Below are 17,051 nucleotides of genomic sequence, written 5' to 3' on the forward strand. Positions count from 1 at the left end.
ACTTTCGTGTACTCCAAGTGAACTTTTGTGCCTCGGTGCATTTACATTTTTTTGCATAGATGCGTCGTCGACATTTGGATAATGCGAAATTTTGTGCAAGATAGTGAGACAATGCGAAATAATTGCATTCTTCGAAATATTCTCGACATAACTCCCACGTTCTTCTGTTTTCATGTAGGGCAACAATTTACATTCCCGCGTTTATTCAACGTAAGAACTTGACGTTTGTACAATGTAAAAATATGTCCTGTCTCGCGTATGTATTATTTTCATTTTCTTTTGACGTGTGTTTTTCGATATGATAAAAAATATTTTTCAATTTGTAATAATAATGACTTGCGAGGTAGTCGCTTCTGAGCTGAAAGGAAGTAAATAAAAGCCTTGCTTCTCCCCATCACACTCGATCAGACACGTCTGTACGTTCCGCATTATCGCTAATGCATACTTTCAACTTTCCACCTTTAGATTATTGGAGTTTCGAACTTTAGAATGCTTGACTTCTAAGATAAACTACTTTTAATGATTGTAAAATTGCCAGTGACTCGACAAATGTGCACAAGTCAGTAGTGCGAGTCTAAATTTTTACCAGTGACATCCGCGTGCGTTAAGTATATATGTATTCCTCTCTCAGATACAGTATCTACGTTATCAGTCGGCCAGAGAAGCGGCAAAAGGTATTTACATTTCTGTGAAATTCTAATGCTGGTAAAATTGCCAGGATTGTCTGATAACAATCGTAAGTTGTCGATATTGCAGCAGCTGTCCTGACCAAAGACTTCTCCATGGTTCTCTGTGTCTAGACAGAGGTCTCCCCCAGTCTATTGGGCTCAAGATCGTAACTGCAAACCTCGTAACCCTGTGCTTTAAAGTGTGCGGAAGGGGATGGGGACAAAGTCGACTTACACAACTCTACCAGTTCTGTTAATGGTATGTCTAAAAATATTCGAACTATTTGGAGTTGTTTCTATGTATTTTTTTATCTCTGAGTTTGAAATGTTTACTACCTTTGTGACAGTCAATGATGGATTCCAACAATTTCTCTATCAATATACCTCTCAAGTTTTACACGTTTGAGATATTCAAAATTTCGTCTTCGAATTGTTCATTTTTCAAACTCTTACATCTGTGAAATATCTGGACAGTCGCATTTTCGAATTCCTTGAATTATACGTGCTGTTTGGAATGAGAAAAAAAAGAAAAAACCAAGCGTGACTCTAATCATAGAGTGTGAACTTTTCGCGATCGGTTCGCGTGACATCGTATGCATAGATGACATTCCTCATTCAAATTGCATCATCCTTATTTACTGCAACATTGCTGTACCGCACATGATGAGTATAATTGCGATGAAGATTGGCAATATAATTGCCAATCAGTAGCAAAATCGTAATTCTCATTAAAAAAAACACTCACTTAACCTCTTGCATACAACACGAGAGAAATAAAGAGAAATAGAGCAAATTTTATCTTATTGCGACTGTCGGCGTCAGTCAATGTGACGTCAGTTGGGGGCTCGACTCGCTCCGCAAACATATCTTGGTGATAATAAATAATATACAGTATGTCGAACCGGGACCACTGGTTTGCATTCGTGCGCTAATTGTAAGTTTACAACGAAGCGTAGATTGCACGCAAATAGAAACCTATAATATACGGCATAAACGTTAGACACGAGCGACGATCCGAAGCTTGGTTGAATTTTAACGATTACGAAGACGTCCCTCTGCGTAATACTTTGATCGAATTCCTTTACACACTATGATTGTCTTGAAATATATTTTTTGCAAGATCCCGTAACCATTTTGGTCGAGCTCCTGAATTCCCGTAATAAGTCTCTAAATATTTTTTGTCGTACCTTGAGTGACAGAATTAATAGCTGCAGTGTAACTAGAGAGTAAATCTCAGGGATTTAAACCCAGATTAGAGTCTTTCGGACCTCTGCTCACAAATTGGTAAATTTATTTTGACACAATTATACCGACGTTTCCGTCGAATTTTGGAAACCATAATATACAAGTAAAGGAAAATAGTTCGTTGGTGAAAATCAACCTTGGCTGGCATATTACATGGATTTACAGTAGAGAGTCACACACAGGCGAAGCAATATCAGCTGTGGGTTTGCGCAAAGATCAGCTTCGTGTTGTTGCCACGACGAAGAGGCACGACCCCCGCGAATCATTCCCCCTTGCCCCTTTCCTCTCAAGCCCTGAGTTTTCGCATTAATCGTAAGTAAATAATAATATTCGCGATAACAGCTGGAGACCTTTAACGACACGTTACCCGCTTGTATCTTACTCAGAGACAAGCCTTCGACATTCCCCTCGTTGTTACCAGAGACTATCTTTCGCAAGTGCAGCCGTAACGCAATATGCATCTCTGTACATACAGCTGTCGTGTGTACTCACTATATGCAGATTAGTGCCAGCGGTAGCTACGGTATGTGATTTCATACCTGAATTCTGATGATTCGAGACCGCGTGTACGCAAGGAATGCGTACAACGTTAAATAGGCCGTTTGATAAGCGACAATTTCATAATATTTTTTTCCAAATATGTTTGTTTCGCTTATTACGATCACGGGCCTAGTGGCGTCGGGAAGAGTTGTATTCAAAGATTGTTGAATCCATTTGTCGATGTAATAATGCAACAAGCTTACACTTCGGTTAATGTGTTGGCAACAGCTTTGGATAATTTTAATCTCGGATCACATTGTTTTGAAATAACTTGATTTCGGGTCAGTCCAATAGTCCGTGATTCACGGTCCACGAACTGCGATCCGCAATTCACAATCCAATTATAATTCGCATGAGTCGATAGCCTTTGCCATTCTTGTGCCACTACGCTTTGCATAATTATACGTGTATACGCATGCGTACGCGGAGGCATTTAAAGCTGCAACGCGCCAGTCTAGCGGGAAAAAAATACGAATGCGTAGGCAGTGCTGATGTATAGTATATGTATAACTACAGCTCTGTTTCGAGTGATAGCAGACTTTGAATCGGTTTAAACCGGCTTACCGGCGGTTTCCGTTCCTGACGTAAAAATCGGCGCATGTACGCGCGATGTAATAATGGACAATTTACCTGCTCCGTACTGAAATCGTTGTACAGATGCCGTGTTATTATTACCGCAAGTTTGTAATTATGGTTCATGATAATTATGAGCGCACAAAGTCTTGTTGACTAAACCACAGCGTCGAAATAATATTGACAAAGCCAGCAATTTGTATACACTACTTTTTCAGTGGCTTATTTCTTTATTTTATTATTTTTCCTTCGGTATGATAAAAGTTGTTGACGTGCATATGCCGACTATCTACATCTTCAGTAGTTTGAATGTATTTCCATCTTTTCAGTTCTACGTAAATCGGAGGTTTTTTCCTCCGGAAAAATATGAATATAATGATGCAATATGCTCAATGCTCTTTGAATTCCTCGGAAGTTAGATATTTAACCCAAGATGTGAACTGAAGAAAGTGTTTTTCCACCATTTTAATGAATAAATTCCAGTATTTCTGGAGTCAATCACTCATTCGATATACGATCTCATTCACCAATAGCGTCGTAAGAATTTTTACTGGGAATACAATACAATTGGTATCAACAATTAGTATTCTTAAAAATTTCCTCCAATTTCCATGCATACTAATAATGAGAATGAATGTAACAAAATTTTAAACGACCGCACCGTAAGATGCACGCTGTACCAAGAGACCTATTTGAGTTTATACGATACTTACCTAAATGACGAAAGAACGAACGTTTGCATAATCTGTCTCGAAGCGATTCCCGTGTGACACGTGGACCGTGAATCGTAAAATGTACCAAACCTAACGAGGCTATCTATTTGTAAACAGAGCGAAGATTGCCAGTTCTTTTTGTCAGGCAGACTTTGATGAGACTTCGCGCGTAACTAAGAATTACATACGTAGAATGAAATCTAAATTAGTAGATCCAGATGTGGGAATCTCTCCTCTTTGTATGATTGGGTTTTCACAAAAGTCTCCCGCTAATGGAGCAGATGAAACACCACTCGCTACGTCTTTCGTAATGTGCACATATTTTGAAGGCTCCGTCTAAGGGCCGCTACCTAAAGATATCGCTTAATCAAATGACCCGGCCGAGATCTTCTTGACCCTAGTGGCTGCCCTGTGGTAGTCTAGACCCTGGAGTTGCCGAAGGGTTGAATATCTTGCAGGATAATGTTGGAGCAGTGATATTCCGCTGACCTTTCGATAGATTATTTCAGTTATCGCGACTTGAATCACCCTGTCTGGCCTTTTTGGAGATCGTTGTCGTTTGGCAGGGAAGTTTGGGTCGAAAGTCTTGCGTAATGTAGTAAATAGCAGTTGTCGAAAAAAATGATGTCAATGGAACGCATGATTCTTTTTAGTTGTTAAATGGATCGTTATACCGGCCTAATCAAGCTTTCATAAGATTTGTCGAACTAAATGCCGTCGACTGATTCTAGCTTCCGTTTTCACATCGAACAACTTCATTGGTCAGCGAACGGATTAGTTTGCCATGGCGTAATGCGGTCAGAAATGAGTCTATCGTTGTTCGGAAATTCCGAGAGATTTTTAACACGCGGATTGGTTATTTACTCCAAATCATAAGCAATAACAGTGAATCCGAAACAAAAGTGCAAAATCATCGTGGACCACAATACTGCGTGCAGGCAAATCTCTGGCTAGAGTGTGGCCGTTGATTAAATTCATGTAATAAAATAATCCACGTTACCGAAGTCCAAGCGATAACCAATCAGAATAAACGAAAGTGCCAAGCCCTCGCGATATCGCTGTATGTAATACACTATACATATAATACGTAGTTGCAAAAATGATAATGAATAATGTTTTGCCGTTTTCTCTTCGATTTTGTGGTTTTGTTAACTCGTGTGTCAATATTTTGCAATTGGTTGAATTTAACTTGCCATACGTTATTCCACTTGCAGGCATACTAACTTCGAGTGAACCTTGAACGTGAGAAAAAAAATGTGCTGAACATTGTCACTCGTCCCGGGTGTTCATTACTCATTGTCAGCAGTTAGCACCCACCTGCGGTATCGAATAACAGAAAACCTATTCGATAGTTGATTAAAAGTAAAAATTTCTTGTAAGAAAAAGCTGGGCGTTGAGAAAGTGTCTTCTTCTGCACGGATTACGCAGTATGTCACGCAAGGATATAAGTAGGTATTGAGAATTGCGAAAGCGTTAAGAGTGCGTACAACGCGTTTGGTTTACGTACGCGATAAGTCGAATTCATGACATTCTGTATCGACAGTTGCACCTGTGTAATTATGCGCTGCAGCATTTTGCGAAACATTTAACCTGCGAACCAATATCCAGTTTGATCCGGAACACCGAGGCTGTTCAGGTTATGCGAGGGTAGTAATCAGTGAAGCAGAAACTGGAAATCAGGCACGAACCAGCACTGCAGTTCTGCCAGTCTCATGACTACCAGTCAGTCTCCTTATTGTTGGTTTTAGATAATGGCATTGTCTAACGGGTTTAAGTGCATGGTTGCAACGCCTGCATGATTCCTTTTTTACAGTAGCCACGTTCGCATTGCAGGCTCAAGTTCAAAGATCGCGTCCGTGTAATCACACTTCGCGTCTCTTTGACGTGTATGCAGAAATTGTCATAGAAACTGCTTTGCCCGGCAAAAGTATTTTTTCTGTCGCTTTCATTTTCTAAACCGCTCATTGGAAGCGATAAATTGATAGATTCGTAATCTACGGGTGATTTCTAGACTCTTGGCACATAGGCGATGGGTCGGGGCAACATGCACGTGTATGGTGGTACACTCGACGAAAGAGAATTGACCTCGGAGCTAGACTGATCGACTCGAGATATACATAAGTCTGAAGATTAAATCGATTTTCGAAATGGGATTTTGGTACAAAGCAGGGTGGTCCTTATTCAGGGTGTCGACTAATTTTGTCCGCCCCACCTCCCAAATCAACTTCAAAAAATAATGCAAAGACAATTGCCTAATTTTTTAATAATTTTACCTCAACTCTATGATAGTCCGCTTTGTGATCGAAGTTTATTTTGAATATGACATGGGAAAAACTTTTTTTCTCAGTATATATTTTATTGTAAGAGTACTGAGGTTCCAAAAAATCTGTAAGTGCGAAGTCTTGGTGGGCATTACTGCTACTATCCGAAGAAAAATGCATCATGCAAGGCAATCTCGACGAATTCGTCAACACCCTAAATAAAGACTACCCTAAGACGTACCTAATTTCTCGCCAAGAATCGCGGTGCATGTTACGCGAACACAAAAAATCTTCGTAACCGCATCGTTTTGACAGCATTCTTATCGCGGCGGAGTTTATTATTGTTTTCAGACTACTTAATTTGGCTGTTATTTACGAGCGTAATTTACGATTGTGAATTTCAGAGAAACGACAGCTTCCAGAGCAAAGTCTTCTTCATGATTCTCGACTATCTGCGCTACAAAGTCTTCGTACGGATTAAATTATTTCTGTATATAGTTATAAGTATTAGAAATTTTTTACGGAGATACGTACACAAGTCCAACCCGATAGTTGAACTGAGAAATGTATATGGTCATGAGCCTCATATATTTTCAAATACAAGAGTGGGCTCAAGTTCACCTCTCTTGTCAATATTTAATCCATCTACAACTTATAACGCGGTGGATATCGGTAAATTCTTGGCAACACAGAAACGGAGTATAAACAATGCATCTGACCATTTTTAAAACTCTTTCTCGTCATAATATGATTCATGAAATGTATTGTAAAAGTCAATTATTATCTGTATAAATAGACGCAGAGAAGAAAGAAAGAAAGAATCTATTCTGGCCCATGTTATACACATGGCGGTTTTGTTTTGAATTTCTTCTACCTAGAAAATTTCGGTACTTGTTGTCAGTTACTACATCAATAATTGGGGAAGTGAACATAGTCTCGGCAATATTATTTTCATAGTTATCGCCTGCGACGTCATTGTAACTATTGGATCTCAGTATTATTATAATGATCGTTGTTAGTACATGCTGTATAATAAATTTGAACGATCTTGCTACACGACCACAAGGTCAGATAGTCTCAAATACAATATTATCTGTTTGAAAAAGTTTCTCACGAGTTTCGAACATTTAAAGTTTTATTATTTTTCGAAGAAACTGCAGTATAGGGCACCTGCAATGGACACGTTTACGTATTACGACTCTTGCTCGAAGAACTCTATTAAATTTAATGGTCTTATAGCGACATGCATAGATTATTTCCACCTCACGAGCATTTTTCCCGATATCATTTCAAATTTTAATTGCTCGTTTGAAGTCCAGCAGTAAAAAATTACTGCAATAAAAAAATATGCGAGTCTATTTCTTTGATAGCGAAGATGAATACGTTGAGTTCTTCGACTCGAAACAGCGCATTGAAAATTTCACGAAGTTACAACTGCTTTTCATTCTATACGTTTTCCCATTCGCCTTCCACGCGCCCACTTACAAAATATGGTGAAAGACTGAGCGAGTAAGAGAAGAGGAGTGGGATAGAAGAGAGTGGTGTAGTTTCTAAATTCCAATGTATAATATTGTCAGCTGGCCTAACACTCTGGTGTTATTAACAGTGAGTCCAGCATCCGGAGTCCGTCGGCAGTGTCCAGCGAGTTCGGCGGCAAGGTTTCAGAAGACGTTTCGTTAATTTTTTCATGGAAAGTCTTCGTCGGATTGACTGACCATAGTCAAAGGGCCTACGCAAAGAGTAAGTCTACACAGTATACGTATATAACGTAATAACGAAATACCTACTTTAAACATGGTATCCGTAAACAAGACAGTCATTCGGTTATCCGCTTCTGATAGATTATCGTGGTATCAAAACAAACGTGCCGTATCCGAATCAGAAAAATAATTTTTTTCCATTAGACAATCAATATTGCTGTCCCTGAAATGTTGAATTTCTAGTTGATTCGCTTTGTTCTTTTACGGTTCGTTAGCCAATAATACGTCTAATAATACATTCAACCGTTACACACGATCGATGTAACAGATCAACAAGTTTAAAAGCTCTCACTCAGAGATCAATTCAGTTCGCCCGAGCGACGCGCACAGAGAAAGCCCGGACTACGCGGAGTTCTATTTTCTCAGGCGAAATGTATTAAGGGGTTAATTGCGACATCGCCGTACGGTTTTGCAATTGGCAAAGAACACAGCGACAGCGAAATTGTGCTAAATCAACCAGGGCATCGCGATTATTGAAAACAAAGAAGATTGTTAGAGAGATAAGAACATGTTCATACCGCGAAATTAGCTTACGTTCGTGTTACAGAGGTGTGTAATACAACACATGACGTAGAATTATCTAACTCTAGCAATTCAAGTGGCGGAGGAGGACAACAAGTTCTTGTTACAAAATATCATTATATTGATAAGAAGGGGGACGGGCATAGCTGGACATTGGTTAACTGTTAACAAAAATAAATAAGTTGACTGCCGATTAAAGCGAGAAAGTAAGGTCGTGCATTTATTGTCGAACATAAATAAGATTAAAAAATTTCATCTATAAAACTCGCGCAAACGGGCACAATCCTTACATCAGTGGACGGCCACGCGTGGTCACATACTCGTAGCTCTGTTGCATGGTCTCTCCCACTACGAGGAAAATTCATTTGTTCGGCCAATAGGCGTCGAGGAACGTGGGGATTGTCAACCGGGCTTAAGGCTGCCGTAACACATAAAAGCGTGCTCTGCACCAGGCATCATGTCAACGTTCAGGTACACTTCGTCCGGGTTACCGATAGCCCGAAACATAGTTCACTTCAAGCATTTCTCCACCTTCAAGAATTCGAAGATCATCAGCTACCCGAACTTGAGATTCAATATCCAATGTCAGAGGAAGACCTTCTACAGTCGTAATTTTTCGACTCTTCGAAAGGACATCGTCCTGCGGCAGGGCTTTGGTTCATCAACGATTTTGACACTTGACAGACGTTACTCTGAACAAGTTCAGAAGATGCCGGATTTCGTGGAAAAATACTATCCGCAGTAAGTCGTTTTGCTCCACTATTGATTTTAATTAAGCTTAATTTTATTTTACTTTGTAAAAAGATTAATCTGGATATAATTATAATTTATAACATAGCATTTCAGCTATGCTTGTCAGCGCAATAATTCGAATTTTAATACAGTGTATTTTGAATGACATATCATGCAAGACTTTAGAACACAGTTTTTCCACCAACAATACGATAACGAAGAGTCTACGAGTCACAGGCAGCCGTGTATGCCATGGCGTTGACGCAACATTCGTATATGTATACCGTACAGCATCAGGAGTTGATTACTCTTCCAGTAATCAACCTCTACCGGGTACAAAACGGGAAGCCCTGGCGCGAAGCAAAGCCTTGTGCTTGATTCGAACCGGAAATTATAAAGCCTTAGAAAGAGTCGATTTACTTTTCGTTAACCGTCGGTCCAGTTGACTTGAGAGATATTACCGAAAGTATATAATCTAGGTGTCCGATAGTTGCAGCTGTACTCTACGCACCATTCAATTTCCAGGGACCGTTTACTTCTCGTTGTAATTTAGAAATTTTTTTAATCTTATCTGGCGCAGAGTGTCCGACGTGGTTACCCACGCCACGAAGTTTTCAACATCCACCGAGGGTATCTACGATCATATAAAGGGCGTTCAAGTCACGAGCCGGTTAGCGAAGCCTCTCGCACCGAGGATCCGAGCTTACTTAGAAGAGTGCGTCGCACTTTGTTGTCCCGATAAAGTTTACGTCTGCGATGGAAGTGAGGAGGAGAATCTGCAGCTGCTCAAACTACTCGAGAAAAAAGGAACAATCAAAGCTTTACCTAAATACGAAAATTGGTGAGTTTCGACATACTTCTATGATCGTCATAGTTATTACAAGCGGTTGACTGATGGATGTGCCGAGGAACTTTCTAATCTTTTTCCTTCATCTCGGTTCTACCTTCTTTATCGCTTTGTTGTTCCCTGTTCGTACACCACCGTCGCCCTAATACGATACTAGAATAATCGTACTTTGCTCGGGGTCAGACCCGCCAGCTGCAGTCTGTGACCGCTTATCACACCGGTTAGTGTCGTAGTTCTAATTCTCGACAAGAATCGTACAGTTGCGGTATTATGATACACAATCAATTTGCTTCCAAATACCTTTCAATTGCATCATTGAAGTATCGATCATACGGCTCAACGCTGACCTAATATCAAAATGACCGACCTGCTTTTCGATCTAACAATAAGTGTCACACTCCTCACACTTGACACCGTTTCCCGGTAAGAGGGCTCTAATGTGTGACTATACCTATGCTATTGAAATCGTTTCAATAATTGGCTGCGTAGATGTGAACTAGATATTGAAAATCTACTAATTCGTTCTATTCAATAACACAAGTAAATGATGTCAACATATCAATGAAGGCGCGAGTAGTTTAACGTTTAAGAGGTGCACACTGCTGTGACTTCTGCCTGTGTGTCGTGAATAGTGGCATATAAATATTCAATCTTGATTAATTTAAACAAAGCAAACAGGCACTTCATTCACGTTAGAGGTTTAGCATTACAATAATGCAGTTTGCTATCATGTGTTGATCAAGTTCTGCATAGCAGTAATCTCTGTTGTGACTCGAGTCAATTCGCTTTGAATATGTTGAGGATAATAGCATTGCCGGAGAGTATCCACCGTATACTGACGACGAGTAAAATTATTTAGCATATCGGTTGCCTTCCGCTCGTTGTTTCGAAAATACTTATTTTATGGTAACATGTATATAATGCCACGATAAAATCAAATCGCAGCTGGTTGGCAAAGACGAATCCCGCCGACGTTGCACGTGTGGAGAGCAGGACCTTCATAAGCACGGATGAGAGAAGCAAAACCATTCCAACCCCGCGTGACGGGGTCAAGGGAACCCTGGGGAATTGGATGTCACCGGAGGACATGAACAAGGCTGTGCTTCAGCGTTTTCCCGGCTGCATGAAAGGTGAACGTATACCTCATGAAGTTCGTTCAAACACAGATGTACGAGTATCGCTGATAACCGAAAGCAGGGATTACGAAGCTCAAGCGTAACCGGAAACCGTCTCATTTCTAGGTCGTACCATGTACGTCGTTCCCTTCAGCATGGGCCCCGTAGGCTCAAACTTGTCGAAGTTAGGCATCGAGATCACGGATTCCGCCTACGTTGTTTGCTCGATGCGAGTGATGACCAGGATGGGCAGTGCCGTTCTTGACTGCCTGGGCAACGACGAGTTTGTTAAGTGTCTCCATTCCGTCGGAACCCCGGCGAGCAACGCGACTCACCCCGTGATGTCCTCTTGGCCTTGCGATCCGGAAAGGACGATAATCCTCCACAAACCAGCAACAAACGATATCGTCTCTTACGGCAGTGGCTACGGGGGCAACTCTCTTCTCGGAAAGAAGTGCTTTGCCCTCAGAATCGGTTCGACGATCGCCAGGGACGAGGGATGGCTCGCCGAGCACATGCTGGTCAGTTCTGCTTGTTAATGTTACGAGGTTCAGGCGTAAGGCTTTTTTTGTTTTCGAACGGTTTTCAGAGACTGCCATGATTCTGCTCTTAATCCTCGTCTTCTATCAATGCTCTCGCAGATCTTAGGAATCACGAACCCCAAGGGCAGGAAGCGCTACATTGCAGCCGCCTTTCCCAGCGCGTGCGGAAAGACAAACATGGCCATGATGCAGCCGACACTTCCCGGGTACAAGGTGGAGTGCGTGGGGGACGATATTGCCTGGATGAAGTTCGACAAGGAGGGAAAATTGCGGGCGATCAATCCTGAGAACGGTTTTTTCGGCGTGGCACCGGGCACCAGTACCCTCAGCAATCCAAACGCGATGAAAACAGTCTTTAAGAACACGATTTTCACGAACGTTGCTGCCACTAGCGATGGCGGTGTGTTCTGGGAAGGCATGGAAAACGAGCTAGAGGAGAACGTGGAGGTAAATTCATCGTGAAGCGATATTGCGCAAAGCAATTCGATCTAATTATTTACGCATTCCAGGTCGAGGATTGGCTAGGCAACAAGTGGATGAGAAGCTCGAAGACACCAGCTGCCCACCCTAATTCGAGGTTTTGCACACCCGCGAAACAGTGTCCTATTATAGACCCGGACTGGGAAAATCCCGAGGGGGTGCCAATTGACGCCATATTGTTTGGTGGCCGAAGGCCAGAGGGGGTTCCACTTGTCTATCAAGCTAGATGTTGGCAGCACGGAGTCTTCATTGGTGCAACAATGCGCTCTGAGGCTACCGCCGCAGCGGAACACAAAGTGAGTTCGATTGTGCCACGGAACATAGTACGGTGATTCAAAATCGAGTTCAATTGCGTCTTCGTATACGTAAGAATGATAACATTTTCGCTTTATTTCAGGCCAAAGTCATCATGAATGATCCTTTTGCGATGCGGCCCTTCTTCGGCTATAACTTCGGCCACTACCTCCAGCACTGGCTGAGTATGGCCGATGTACCAAACGCGCAACTACCCGCCATATTCCATGTGAATTGGTTCAGGAAAGGAGCCGATGGAAAGTTTCTCTGGCCAGGTTTCGGTGAAAATTCCCGGGTCCTCGACTGGATCTTACGACGAGTTGATGGAGCTGATATCGCCGTCGAATCACCGATCGGTCTTCTACCTAGACCTGGTACTCTTAATTTGGATGGTCTGAAGATTTCCATTGACACAAATGCTCTGTTCGATCTCCCTCGCGAGTTTTGGCAACGCGAAGCTGCCGAGCTCAGAGAATACCTCGAGGATCAGGTCAACGTGGATTTGCCGCAAGAAATCAGAACACAACTGAACATTCTTGCGGGAAAAGTCGCCAACATTTAAGCTCACGAATTCATCGATTAAATGAGAATAAAATGGGAAAGCCTTGTCGATGTGTAAGTCGCGGTTTCAATTAATCAGGTTTTGTTATCTGTTGATAATTGTATTTTTTTTGTCTTTGGTTAAGGCTCGAACGGATTTCTTGAATCCATATTTTATCCGTTCGATGCAGTGACATGTATATTTCGAGTCCATTTGCGCATTTTTAAGATTATTTTTAAGGTATTAAGTGTATTACTCTCGGATTCTTAAAGCCACGTGAATTTTTAAATGAGAAATCTCAACTTGGCGGAAACTGGTTGGCACAGTTCCTAACTGTAATGCACTGTATAAATGTGATAATGAAAGTGTTTAAAAATGGATGAATATATGGTATAAATCGGTGAATAGTATTATAAGGAGATTTTAAGTTGAATAGATATTATAATGTACGCTATTTGTCGATGTTTTAAATTTTAATGTGTATAGTTATTTTTATAACGAGGAAAGAAAAAAAAAATAAGAAAAAATATCAAATCACGATCTGTATGTGCGAAAACTTTATTTCAATACTCATAATCTCTTGATTTCTAATTTCCAGTTACTCTAAATAAAAACTATTACCATGTTCGCTGCTGGACATTCTTATTATACGCTCTCGAAACGAATCATGTTAATTAAATATATTTCTTCAACCCCGCTTGAAATATTGATAATAAGCAATCAGTAGATGATCTTAGCGTCTTCATCACATTTTCGTGCTCACGGATTGTCTTCAAAGTTCAACATTAGATCTCTGAATAATGAAAATTCATTTTTCTGTCATAAAGTCCTTCATAAACTTGCCGCTCTGTTCGAGTTGGCGTTAATTTTGAAATTATGAATGTTGAAATGCGAGTTTTTATAACTACTATTTTACGTAAATTGTATAAAAATAACCACATTGTGCAATTTTTCAGGTTATTGGATTCGTCGATGCATGTACAGATCGTTGGGAATGAAGACGCTTACGGTTCTTAAGCCGAAACCACTCTCACATTCATATTCCCAATTTAGTAGCGCACTCTCACACGAAATAGGTTTTTGAAACGAATATCGGAGGTTCCTGGACGGCATTTAGTTTTACGAAGGTAGTGAATAATGCCGCACATATTTTCGGTAGCGAAGTATCACAGTCAAAACTGGGCACCGTTTAGTAGGTGATGATTAATGTTTTGTCGTAAATTTAAAGCATATGGATTTTGTTATTTATTTATTCATGCTGCAATAACGTCAGTTGTTAATGTTTGTATCGTGCCACTTCATTATCGTAAGTGTCCTTTGTATTAACCAAGGCTTTTGTAATACTAAGTACGGTGGAGCACGGGTCGGTAACCAACCGGCATTTACCGTCCAGGATATCTCGAAAATTAGTTGCAAAAAACCTATTTCGTGCTAGAGAGCGCTACCGAATAAGGGGTACTTGAAATGGGTATGCGGGCTCTAAGGTGCCTCTCTGCTAGCAATAACTCAACCAAGAACTCTGCCGTACCGATGAATTTCTGCATTGCCGACGATCGTCTCTACTGCACTTTGAGCGAGAAGTTATAGCTTGAGTCAACGCAGGATAGCGCAGAATGTAAATTCGGTGAGTAACGATTAAGTATAAATTCTTAGAACAATTTATTAGCATCTGTCATAAATTTATTAAAACGATTGTTTTTAGCGATGAAATAATGTCAAACAAAGACTTAATTCTTGATGTACTAAAGATGGCTGAGTCAGGCTTGGAATGTACAGTGAATTTAGCGTAAATGAATTCTCGGCGGATTGATTACTTTTTTTCTGAACGTCTTTCTAAGAGATTTTACATTTCTTCTTTTTGGCTTCGTCTAAAAAATTCTAAACCTCACCAACATACCTATATGATTCGTGCTTTGCGTGACGCGACAGCACTTTGTATTTCAAGCGAAAAAAACCGTATAAACAGGAAAAAATCAACACCGGGAGAAACAAACGACAACACCCTGCTGTTCAGACACCCCTGCAATCTCCTAATTAAACACTACTTTTAATTAACTCTACCGGAGTAATTGCAGTGCACGGTGGTTCTATAACCGTGCGAAATGAAATAATGCGATGAATTTTGACTTGGTGCTTCTCAAAATCCGCAACATTTAGTGTTGGACGGCAATCACGGCAAATAAAATAAAAATCACTTGGCTAACCGCGCGTTTTTCCTTTCCGTCCATGCATTTATATCCGAGTTTTTTTTTAAGAGTATATTCTGTGGGTTTTTATTTGCCATTGCCACATACCTACTATCAGTAGTGAGCTCTTAGTCCAATTCATAGAACTCTGTTAAAATATGAGGGCTGTGTGGGTACCAGAATTCTTCGCGTCGGGAAGAATGTATTAGTTCCGGGTCGGGTTCACGAGATTTTCGGCAATACCGAAAACATTGGAGTTCCCGGAAATATCAATTTTGTTGAAATTTTCGGGATTCCCGGATCCCCCGATGAAAAGTGATGTTTTTTCTTACTAAAAATATTGATGTCATTTAAACATAAGTACTTATTACTAATTACTAATAGTACTTCCAATATTATAAACATTAGTTAAGGTAAGTTACACTCGCTTCGGGTTCCCCACAGATTTCGGGTTTTACGAAGATTTCGGGTTTCCCGGAAAATCCCAGATTTCCCGAAGATTCCGAGTATTCCGACCCTTCGGAGATCTCCGAAAAACCCGATCCGATAAAAAACCGTCCCGGACCCGAACTTTTTCTCGAGATTTCGGGATTTCTCGCAGCTCTAAAAAATATAGTGAAAAAATCGCGAACAACCTAAGCTAAAATCTCAATTTCTCACCAGCAATAAAGTCAAATTTCGCAAGAACGGATGATGTGTCGATAAAACGTCTCAGTTTTGCGACAGATCATCTATATTCAAAGTTTCATAAAGAAGATATTTAGAAAAGATTCTATACCTACTACACAATTTGGAACGAAAGCGAAAACGCCACGATCATTCTGAAAAAGATACGAACAAAAAAATGTCGGCACTGATTTACGGTTGGACCAAAACTGTTTGAGTGATGCAGCTTTAGGTAAAATCATTTGTGAGCCTGAGGAAGAACAACACTTTTCGCGATGCCGTTCTCCATGAATTAATCATCCTAACCAAGGAAGCTGAATTAGATGCCATTTTTTTTATCGTACATCGGCTACCATCCCGTCGATCGAGATCGTAAGGTACTGCACATTAGCAGTTTCCTCACACAACCTCGATCGATGGATCATTTCCTAAACGCTCTCGGTCGTCCGTCGTCAAATGCTTTGGTTCTAACGGCAAACGCATGTGGGCATTGGGTCGCGAAGCGGGTACGCGTATCTCGGCCGCAGTTGCAGTCGCAGTCAGAGTCGCAGAGGTAAGCCAGCCTTTGCTCGATGGGCATCGCGTAGACACGGGCAGGTCCTCGCTGCACGTTCGATTGAATCGCGCACGAGCTGAGCCGAGCCAAGACCTCACCCGAGTTCCGCAGCATACTTACGTAGGACCGAAAGTCTTGCAGTGGTTAGAAGAAAGCCTCCCTCCTTCCCTCCCTCCCTCCCTCCCTCCCTCCTCCGCCGCGGCACCTCCTCGCATCACCATCTTCGGCCTTCCTCCAACCATGCGTGAGGCTCGTCGGTTGCTTGCCTCACCTGCAGCACCGGGAAATGGTTAACATTCAGCTCGAGGTGCATCGCGCTGTGAGCCAGATTGGTATTTACGATTCAAGAGAAATCCTTCTCGGCCAAGAGCCTCTCCGTCCGTTCGCCCGTTATAATTTCTCCGCTAATAGAATCCGAGATTTCGTAGGCGATCGTGCGGCGCATCAACAAGCCCTCCGATCCTCTCGTCCCACTCCTACTGTGGAGGTAAACGCACGTTGCTCACAACGCCGGGGACTATGAGTGAGCTGTTACGCGAGAGTACTTGGCTTCGAACAATGCCAATTTCTCAGCGACGTTGTTCGACGCGGTGCTCCCGGTGACCTGGATTCCTACTGATTACCCTGCAGGTACTTCATTATCGCAGATTGTCGCTCACCGCGAACACGCCTCATGGGAGGACAATCACCGACCCCATTCCCCGACTTCCCTCATCTGTCTTCCGTTACATCATTTTTAACTATTTCAGCTTCTTTCCTGCATCAGTATTCGTACTTGTCGGAATAAAAAGAAAAAAAAACCGACACATA

General features: G+C 41.5%; 1 protein-coding gene across 3 annotated transcripts; it reads left to right on the plus strand.

Annotated features, from left to right (window-relative positions):
- The first annotated feature begins 912 nt into the window (after positions 1 to 912).
- LOC124178725 (phosphoenolpyruvate carboxykinase [GTP]-like) lies at positions 913 to 15,036 on the plus strand. Of its 3 annotated transcripts, none has more exons than XR_006869883.1 (11): positions 913 to 927; positions 7,607 to 7,740; positions 8,663 to 9,023; positions 9,595 to 9,855; positions 10,807 to 10,991; positions 11,103 to 11,497; positions 11,618 to 11,965; positions 12,028 to 12,294; positions 12,396 to 12,907; positions 13,790 to 14,457; positions 14,536 to 15,036. XR_006869883.1 is itself a non-coding variant. In XM_046562289.1 (8 exons), the coding sequence occupies exons 2-8, from the start codon at positions 8,740 to 8,742 to the stop codon at positions 12,852 to 12,854; spliced, it is 2,199 nt and encodes a 732-aa protein (XP_046418245.1). In that variant the 5' UTR covers positions 7,598 to 7,740; positions 8,663 to 8,739; the 3' UTR covers positions 12,855 to 13,371. The 3 variants fall into 3 exon arrangements, 1 of the variants encoding a protein (XP_046418245.1); XR_006869884.1 differs by having other exon boundaries at positions 14,779 to 15,036; XM_046562289.1 differs by lacking the exons at positions 913 to 927; positions 13,790 to 14,457; positions 14,536 to 15,036 and having other exon boundaries at positions 7,598 to 7,740; positions 12,396 to 13,371.
- Positions 15,037 to 17,051: the final 2,015 nt, after the last annotated feature.

The sequence above is a fragment of the Neodiprion fabricii genome, chromosome 3 (genome assembly GCF_021155785.1).
Source record: "Neodiprion fabricii isolate iyNeoFabr1 chromosome 3, iyNeoFabr1.1, whole genome shotgun sequence".
In the NCBI taxonomy this organism is placed as follows: Eukaryota; Metazoa; Arthropoda; class Insecta; order Hymenoptera; family Diprionidae; genus Neodiprion; species Neodiprion fabricii.